This window comes from Dreissena polymorpha, chromosome 2 (genome assembly GCF_020536995.1).
Source record: "Dreissena polymorpha isolate Duluth1 chromosome 2, UMN_Dpol_1.0, whole genome shotgun sequence".
Lineage (NCBI taxonomy): Eukaryota > Metazoa > Mollusca > Bivalvia > Myida > Dreissenidae > Dreissena > Dreissena polymorpha.
The window spans coordinates 14,727,784-14,738,243 of NC_068356.1; the positions used below are offsets into that span (position 1 = coordinate 14,727,784).

The 10,460-nt window shown below is 36.1% G+C and overlaps 1 protein-coding gene across 2 annotated transcripts; it reads left to right on the forward strand.

Moving 5' to 3' along the window:
• The first annotated feature begins 3,883 nt into the window (after positions 1-3,883).
• Positions 3,884-9,731, forward strand: LOC127865963 (uncharacterized). Of its 2 annotated transcripts, none has more exons than XM_052406122.1 (2): positions 3,884-3,947; positions 4,206-9,731. In XM_052406122.1, the coding sequence occupies exon 2, from the start codon at positions 4,821-4,823 to the stop codon at positions 6,219-6,221; it is 1,401 nt and encodes a 466-aa protein (XP_052262082.1). In that variant the 5' UTR covers positions 3,884-3,947; positions 4,206-4,820; the 3' UTR covers positions 6,222-9,731. Both variants share the same exon structure in this region, with proteins under 2 accessions (XP_052262082.1, XP_052262083.1).
• The last annotated feature ends 729 nt before the right edge of the window (positions 9,732-10,460 follow it).

A 10,460-nucleotide genomic window follows, 5' to 3' on the forward strand; every position in this document is an offset into this window, starting at 1 on the left:
ATAAGCCTATACATGAGTGTCAAGCTGATTGAGTTATATGGCCAATAAAGGGATACTAAATACACATGTTAATATCAACTATAACTGGTTTACCGTTGGTTTAGATCTATTTTGTTAGTTTAATATTGTATTGGCAGGTTTAACGCCTGTGAAATTTATGTGCGAAAATATTTTTTTAGGATGCGGTTTCAAAATCATGCTACTTGACCGCATTAAAAAATTTTACGGTTTTCTAATCTCTCTAATCTTGAATAATACTCTAGGCATATGCGCTTTTTGGAAAACGTGGTTTAATGAATGTGCGTAAGGTGTCGTCCCATATTAGTCAGTGCAGTCCGCATATGCAGATGTCCATCCGTACCTTCGGTCGTTCCTTCGTTTGTCCGTGCGCCCTTTCGTCCTTTATTTAGTCCGTCCGTTCGTCCGTCCGTCAATTAGTTCGTCCGTCCGTCAATTCGTTCGTCTTGAACACTATTTAAACATCGCTTTTGGTTGTTCGTTCTGCAGTCGGACGTTTCCGCTGACCGGGTTTCTTGACTGTATTGTGCCGTGGAGTTTATAATGCCTTCGTTCCTCCGTGCGTCCGTTTGTTTGTCTCTTCTTTCGTCCGTCCGTCGTTCGTTCGTCACTTCTTCTGTTCGTCCGTCTGTTCGTTCGTTCGTCCGTCTACAGTTTCCGCTAGCGGCTGACAGTTTGTTCATTTAATACAGGTTATTGTACAAAACTTTTGTTTTCGGCTACTTTTTTGGCTACAGTTTCCGCTAGCGTCTGAACATTTGTCAAATTAATGAAAATAGTTCACCGTGTTCTGTTTCTGGCTACCTTTTGGCCATACGTTTAAAATGGCGCGATGGGGAAATTTGTCAGGGTATATATGTAACAACACCGTGCTTAAAATTAACATTTTTACGAACACTACCGATAACTACCGAAAATTAATAGAAAACTCTGGTTCCCCGTCTCTTTTATGAATTCAGTATTACTAATGCGTTCGTCTTAATGCAGTCGGCATTCGGCTTACCTTATGTGAACTACTGCCTTGTGGTTAGTCATTTCGCTTAGAAAAACTTACAATAAATATGCATTTTCACGCATAACTTAGTATTAAAATGATGATAGTTCAGCAACAAGAAGATAGGCACATGGACTTTTTAACAGAAATGATTCATTTGTCATTTACTCGCAAGAATACATGATTTGCATAGATCGAGTAAACATTAAAACGAAGTATGCAAGTAATTTAACACTAACTGATACAAAAAAGCATAAACACGCAAGGAAGACGCAGTTATTTTAAAACAAATAATACAAAGCAAAATGCAATTGTTATTTAGCAACATGCATGTAATCGCGGGTATTACCAATTGTAATATGGTGTTGTCATGAAGTAAACTACAATTGTCATTAAGCAAAATGAAATTGTAATTTAGCAGCATGCATGCACTGGCGGATATTCCCTTCCATACAAATGCAACTAATACATGAATCATTTTCAGCGTGTTTTACGGAATTCCTTTGCATCACATATAGTGGATATATATGTGTACAATCAAGAAATACGTTGTGTATAAAAGATGCCAATTATTAGTTATTTGGGTAACTTTCAAACTTCCACGCAATACAGGTAACTTAAGAAGTGTCTCGCGATATATATAACACATATAAACATACGGCAGTTGACGCCGACGTCCTCTTTGTGTGAACAATCAGTTGATTGCAAACTATCATGCGAGCAGTTTGCAACGTCTTCTTCGTAACCATTGCAGTTAAGGCTATCAAGCATGATTTTCCCAGTGCCTGGGCCATGCACGCTTGGCAAGAGTACTTCTGAGACACTATATTAAATTATTGAAGACAAATAAAATGCTATAATTTTAATGTTATTAAAAGTCTTATGTAACGTCAAGCTTGTATCTGGTAGTTTTATTTTAAAACAGTGTGCGTTAATTTAAGAAAGCATAGCATCATATATATTAAATTAATAACATTTTCTAACGATGCAAAAAGTATAGAAAAGTACTTTTTCAATTTCTTGTAATATTTCGTGTCCCATCATTTCGTTCTCAGTATTAAATCAAACATGTACATGCAGAAAACAAGATGTCCGATAAAACTAATCCTTCTGTACGTTTAAGCCCCAAAGGTAAAACGATCATTGATAAGGCTTTACACAACTAATAAGTATATGCATTTAACAACGAGAATAAAATAAAAATCATTGAACACAATTTGAAAGTATTGGCGTTAATAAACATTTATGCAATTAAAGCACGTTTGGGGTAAATCAATTACCCTGTGTCTGCAAATCCGAGCATCCTGCAGACGACCTTTGCGCTGGTGACTGTGAACTCGTCGTCACACACTGTTCCCCATTGCCCGCCGTGCTCCACCTCCAAGCGGCCTGAGTACGGCGTCTTGCCACCAGCAAGGCGGATATTTGTGGTCGACGCTTTAATAAAACACTAATAATAATAATAATAAATATCCGCCCCTGTGTACTAAAAGTCTAAATTCTTCAAACATTAAAAACGGTTAAAGATAAAATACTTATTTAATTATTAAGATAAGGCAATTGTATAAAGTATTATTTCAGTAGATGTGCATGTAAGAGGCCTTTTTCACAGGTTTTGGCATGTATTGACGTTTGTCATTAATGCTTTATATTAATAAATGTAAACATTGGATCTAAAAAGCTTCAGTAAAAAATCAAGGCTACAATTTAAAAAAAACAAAAACAGTAACCCTCAACTGGGCTAAAACCACTGACTCATGGAGTCCTGGAGTAGTCCAGTCATTTTACAGTTTGACATTTAAAAAATTGCAACAGAAATTGTTTTACATTTTTTATTGATCTTATATAGTTATTAAACAAATATGAAAAATCTAGAAAAATCGAAGCAGGGGAAATATGAAAATAATCGAGTTTATTTTTCCTAATATATAAATTAAAGAATTGTCCCAAATACCCCACCGTACCTAAGCTACTCTTCAACTCGGAGGATTTTTCGGTGGTTGTAAACGATGACAACAGCGTCGATGAAGATCGTTGGTGATTTAAATGGGATTCGTGCTTGATTTGTTTAGAAAAAACAACTTTACAGGTGAGTTTTTGTCATTTAAAGGTCATATCTTTTGTGCGACAAGTATGTTAAGCCATTTAAAATGCAAAAATACAAATGTCACATGTTTTCGCGGTTTAAATTGAACAACATTATTTAGTAATATTTTCTCGCTTTGAGTGGCATTCTTCTTTCAAACGCACAAAATATAAGTTACATTTATAAAAAAAATCAATCATAATCACCACTAAACACACATTTTCGGGTTGAAACGTTGTCCGCGGGAATGCAGCTACTGCATAAAAACTCAAGTACGGAAGCGCTTTTGTGTCAAAATTTCTATTTTGATTCTACTCATTAACTTATTACTTAAAAAGTCTATAGCTACCAATACAACATAAAATACTTATTTTTTTCCTTTCCTTTATATTTCAGTTGAATCCAGCAGGTGTGTGACAGATGTGTAGACAATTGACAAAGCATTTGGTGACCAGTCTGTTTTTGTAAGTATTTCCTGGGTTTTGAAATAAATGACAGAAAATTAGTGAATCCAATATATTTTTGCCAATCTAGTTATCTATGCATCCTAAAATACATACATGAAATTGTCATTAATGGATCATTGTTAAAGCTCATGTTAATTAAGGTTATTGGTCTTCTGTTGTCATCCTTCTTTGGGCTTTCATGTTGGACGCTTCATGAATACTTGCATCAGCCAGATTCACTCATGTTTACAGTGACCATTACCAGACATGATAACAAGCATTTTGCTTTCTAACAAAATTGCTCCCATAACAAACATTTCTATTTTTTGTATTATGTATTTTAGACAATTACATGGAAGTGATTTACCTGATGTCTTGCGGATAATGTTAGAAATCCTGACATGTGAGTATTATTGTGTCCAAAATAATGAAATTAATATAATTTATCGTTCAACAATATGAAAAAATCTGCTATAACTTCTTACCACGCATGTCCTATTTTGAAACTAGAATCAGACCAACATTATACTTATAAATATGGTGTAATACAAGTGTACAGGTTCAAAGTTTAAATATTATTAAAAATAAATGCAGTAATGAAAAAAATAATTCAGTAAGTGTGTAGCATAATTCTAACAGTTGTCTCCTCTTTATATTACAGAATGGATATCATGATTTGCTGTATATGTCACCATGCAGTTGAAGACAACCAAGGCTCTAAACTTACAGTAAAAGGATGCAGTGGAATAAATGATGCTAGCTTGAAGAGACAGGATAATGTTCAGGCTGTTCCAGGAAATTTTGTTCACATTGCATGTCGAAAGACTTACAAAAAGGCTAATGTTATTGTTCGCGATACAAAAGAAAACTTTAGTCCAAACACCAGATTTGTGAGGTCTAAAGCTGATGTATTGAATTTTCAAGAACATTGTATATTTTGTGGTCATTCTGCTAAATACAATGACAGAAAACGCGGTTTGGATGTTTTTCCAGTAAGGACATTAGAGTTTCAAAAAACTATAAAAGAGTTGTGTTCAGCTAGAGGAGATGATTGGGCTGATAAGGTTCGGGGCAGGATAGAATATGTAAATGACCTATCAGCAGTTGATGCAGTTTACCACCAGTCCTGTAGCATCAATTTTAACCTATGACGATGACATCACCAATACGAGGCAGACCCACGAACGAAGCAGCACATCTAGCTTTTCAATAAGTGATCTCATCATTAAAAGAAAGTGACGATGAGCAAATAACAGTTACAGATTTAGTTGACCAAATGAAAAATATTTGTGGAGAAAATGCATATGGTGTACAATACACTAAGCAGAAATTAAAGGAACATTTTGTTGATTCAGTTATAATCACAGACATAAATGGGAAAGTAGATGTGGTCACCTTTACAAGAACTGCAGCTTCAATATTACATGACTTCTATTCACAAGGAAAGTTAGATAATGCCGAGGCCCAAAAAGAGACTCTTTTAAAAACAGCAGCTAAGTTAATTCAAAATGATATCAAGGATGTAAAAAGTGACAAATCAGTTCATCCAAATCCGGATGATATCGCCAATAAGCAGTTTGTGCCTGAAAGCTTATTAATCTTTTTAAGAGAAATATTTTCGGGGAAGGATTCTGATGTAAAATTGTGCTCAATAGGTCAAGCCATTATGCAAGCTTGTCGACCTAGAACTATCATAGCTCCATTACAGTTGGGGTTGGCTGTTCAGCTCCATCATCATTTTGCGTCAAGGTATCTCATTGATGTGTTGAATAGCCTTGGATTTTGTGTGTCTTACTCTGAAGTGCAGATGTTCGAGTCAAGTGCAGTTTTTACAAACAATACAAATATTGAAAACTATCATGAAGACATGTTCATTCAATATGTGGGTGACAATGTTGACCATAATCTACGGACTTTGGATGGACACAATACCTTTCATGGTATGGGTATGATTGCCTGTGTTACACCGGGAAACTTTAGTTATAAACCAGTGACAAGAAGGCGCATTACAACTGAGGATCTCTTGTCAATTGGAAGGATAAATAAACAATATTACACAGCACCATGTAATTCAAAGCCTTCACTGAAATTGTCAGAGATAACATTACAGAATAAAACTCGTATATATGATGCTTACAACAAAATTTCATTTCTTGCGCAGATCACTTGGCCACACAGGAAACCTGGACCCGAATGGTCCGGACTTATGCAGATGATAAGTAAAGGTGAACACCCAGGTAAATCATCGGTTATCCTGCTACCTATGATTGATATGGATCCGAACGACATGTCATGCGTTTTCACAACGCTTCAGTATATTTCCAGCCATGCATACAAGTACAAGCAAACCGCGGTTGTCACATTTGATCAACCATTGTATTGGAAAGCAGTAACAATTGTATCCAAAGCTAATGATGGTACTTTGCTAAAGGACATGGTAGTTCGACTAGGCGGATTTCACTGCATAATGAGCTTTCTGGGATGCATTGGCCAACTCATGTCAGGCACAGGATTGAATGAATTGTTTGAAACAGTGTATGCTCCAAATACTGTGCCACACATTATGAGCGGGAAAGCAGTTGCAAGAGCTGTTCGCGGACACTCGTTAGTCTCAACTGCCCTATGTATTCTATTGATGCGTGAGGAAATTATTAGTTCTGTAAAAAAAACCTATTGATGACAATAACAACACACCAGCAACTCCAAGTAAAAAAAACTGCAATAATGAAGAAAGTACATTTGAAGGAAATAGCTACACTGTGTCTCCCAGCATGCAAACAATGACTGACCTCTATGAAAAGCTTGTATCTGGTAAAAATCTACCACACGATGTGTATGACAATGAACTTTTAGATAAGTTATTTCGATCCTGGTTGGACACAAAATCTCGTCTGAAAGTGTACCCAACAGCAGCATTGTGGATCCAGTATCTGGAAATAATTGACATCTATAGACAGTTTGTATTTGCTGAGCGTACTGGTAACTGGGAATTGAGTCTGCAGTCCCTTCATGAAATGTTACCGTATTTTGCTGCAGCAGGACACAACTTATACTTAAAATCTGTATACCACTATTTGGAAACTATGAAGAAACTTCCCGAAAGCCATCCAAATGTTTGTCAAGCATTTCAAAATGGTTTACAAGTTGTGAGACGAAGTGACAGATACTGGGCAGGCTTGTCACCAGACCTTGTTATTGAGCAAGTCCTAATGAGAAGTGCAAAAACTGCAGGTGGAATGGCACGTGGTAAGGGTATGTCAGAAAGCCAACGTACACAATGGCTTTTATCCATGCCTACATGTGTTGAAATGAACAATGCAATGCAATCTTTCTGTGAGAAAGAATTTCAGTCCAGTCCACAACATAATAAGGAATTTGGGAAAACTCGCAATGAGAGAGACTACAAGGACACACAAACATTCGTGTCCTTTCTAGAAGAAAGAACCCCATTTCGTAAGGATCCTCTTTTGTACAATATAGAAACTGGTGTCACCTCCTCAGAAAACGCGAATGTACATAAGGCTAAAAATGTTGGGGATGGTATTGTCCAGTCTATGATGGGACAAGATGCTTTTGAAATCACATTTAAACGGAACAAAAGGGCGGTTACTCTGGACGCTGCACAGCGGAACAAGACAGATGACGTTGTGAAAGTTGATCCACAATTACTGTTTCAAAGACTATCTACAGCAGCCCAAAGATTTGCTGATGACATTACAGTATATTTTCATATGAGCTTTGTAGTGTACCATCTGCATTGTTTGATACTACTGGACTCATTCGAAAGTCTCAAAAGTCCTTACTGGCTGATGCGATATGGAAACTTGGTGACTGTAGTGCATGTGAGGAATCTGACACTGTAAACTTAACTTATGTGCTTGATGGTGGATCTCTTCTTCATCATTTGCCGTGGAAGTTGGGAATGACATTTGCTGAAATCTGTAAAGCCTATATAAGCTACATAGCTGGAAGGTATTTCAATGCAGTGATTGTGTTTGATGATTATCTGTCAGGACCAACAACAAAAGACACAGCACATATCAGGCGAACGCATGGTGTTGTTGGACCAAAAGTCTACTTTACAAAATGCACTCCATTGGCTTCACGAAAAGATAAGTTCTTGTCAAACCCAGAAAATAAACAGAATTTCATTTTCATGTTGGGAACAGAATTAGAAGGACACGGATATCGTTGTGTTCACGCTGTCCATGATGCTGATCGGTTGATTGTAGAAACTTCTCTCAAATTAGCGGAAACATCAAATGTAACCATTATTGGTGAAGATACGGATTTACTTGTACTTCTGTTGCATTTCAATTCACCCAGCAGATCGGTATTCTTCAAGTCAGCAACCAGTGCTACAGCCTCCAAGGGATTGCGAGTTTGGCATATTCAGAAGACAAAACGGGTATTAGGTCTCAGCTGTTCCCATATCCTGCCTGTAATACATGCCCTCACTGGATGTGATACTACCTACAGATGTATGGCATAAGCAAAGGAGCGGCACTGAAAAAGTTTTTGGGTAATACAGATCTTGTTACACTTGCGGAGACATTCATAGAACAGTCCACTGAAGAAAGCATAGTAAGCAATGGAGAAAAGATACTTGTTAGTCTGTATGGTGGATTGGATGAGGAAGGGTTAGACATGTTACGCTTCAGGAAATTTACGCGGAAGGTAATGACAAGTACAACCCATGTGCAGGTCCAAACATTACCACCTACCTCTAGGTCGGCAAGGTATCACAGCGTGCGCTCATATTTTCAAGTCCAGGAGTGGATAGGAGCTGACCCACGACTGCTGCCAACTGAATGGGGTTGGGCTCTTAATAACGACAGACTTCTACCATTGAAAACAGATTTACCGCCTGCCCCAGAGAACCTTCTTAACATGATTAAATGCAGATGCAAACGAAATTGCGATTCTAAAAAATGCACATGTAGAAAAAACGGACTTGAATGTACAACTGGATGTTCAGAGTGCCAGGGTGTTAGTTGCACTAACACAACATGTAGACGGGAATCAGACGATTCTGACTCAGACTTGGAATTATAAGAACCTGGTTTAACATTTGTGTAAAAGACTTTATTACATGCGCCTGATACTTGTGGTCAAACATGAACGTAATGTGGCAGTCATATATCCTATTGAGGTTATGTTCGTTGCCCCACCCACTTCTTCATTATTGTATAATGTTTCATGTATATTTATCTCGCTTTAAATACATGCACAGATAGCAAAAGAATATATTTTTATATTATTTGCTACTTTCTGTGTACCGGATTATGTTCAAATATTGAAATGAAACTGCTCTTCTGAACACTATTTAGCTGTAGCAGGCAATTTCTATCTGAAATATTAAGTGTTTACCGAGTAAATATTTTCATTTTTTTACAATATTTTCCCTGCTTAGATTTTTCTAGATTTTTTTTATTTGATATATAATAGATACTAGATGGTAAATTTAAAGGTTTCGTTTCTGTTGCAATTTTTTAAGGTTATGGCTATTTTGGGGATATTTTGACTGGACTAGAGTTAAAGTCTACCAGTTAGACCACTCGGCTATCCGTACTGATACAATGCGTGATGTATTTTTTACTTTATATATCAATACTCGTAGTATCACAACATATAACGACAACAACAGAACTCTCCAAATAAGTCAATCGTTTCGCGTTGCAACGCCTTATAATTTTCAGGTTTTTAAATCGTCAAAAGATGCATATAATAGATATTTTAGAGAATGTTAAATGTTCAGTATTACTGTTTCCTCACAAATATCATAACTAAAACGAAAATTTGCGAATCTGAAACAATTTTTTTTTAGTTTTGTCAATTTACCAAAACGTAAAAATGCCCCTTTAATATGCAAACCATAATATGGTCCCTTAAAGTTTTTATGTGATTTAACTAACTTTAACGGCATGTTCTTCAATTTAATGTTCTTTCTTAAAGCTGAATGTTATAGATTAAAATTGTTGTTGTAATAATCATGGTTCAACAACATGAATTAATCATCGTTTGAATGTTCAAAAAAACTATTCAGTCCGATACTACCTATATAAAATCGTCCTCAACTTTAATGCATCAAATAAAATTATAGGAAAGTTAGTTGATAATTTGAATTTTTTAATATTTTAGCTATTATACAAAAACTTGTATAACATAATATAATATTATTATGAATTATTTTGTATTTTTAATGATCATAATAACATTTTTAAAGTTTGATTTTATTTTTCTTCTTTACAAATTATAAGGCAAATTTTCCTGTTGGTAGCATCAACAGCAACCAAAACACAATCGCATTAAACTGAAATGCCTTCATTGCAAATAAGTTGTCAGTCCATTTATTATTCAGTTTAAAGCAACTTGTGAACCCAATCAGCAAGTTTTGGGTTATATAGTCACACGTCACGTGATTTCGCTTAAACATGGCCGTAATATACGCCAACACATGCTTGCTGATAGGATATTAACAGGACAACGGGGATATTTTCAAATTTTTAAACACATGATATTTGTCGAATGTGTCATGCAATTCGTTTGAAAACATAGTGCTGTCAATAGATTGTCTGCGTTACAGAATATTGATTTGTTGTCGTTGATGTGCGCCCTACAGTGATTGTCACAAGTGATGCCAAGCGAGCCCCCGTGCTTTAAGGGGCCTTTTCACAGATTTTGGCATGTGTCGAAGTTTACATTAAATGCTTTATATTGATTAATGTAAACATTGAATCTAAAAAGCTCCAATAAAAAATCAAGAATAAAATTTAAAAAAAGGAAAAAAAAGTAGCCCGCAGCAGGACTCGAACCAGTGACCCCCGCAGTCTTGGAGAAAAAACTAATTTGATCGCTCGGCCATCCTGCCAAGTATGTATGAAGGACGTATTTCTTCTTTATATAAGCAATTTTC

Bases quoted from the DNA above. Each gene is read 5' to 3' on its own strand.
- LOC127865963 (XM_052406122.1), top strand. From the start codon at position 4,821: ATGAAAAATATTTGTGGAGAAAATGCATATGGTGTACAATACACTAAG.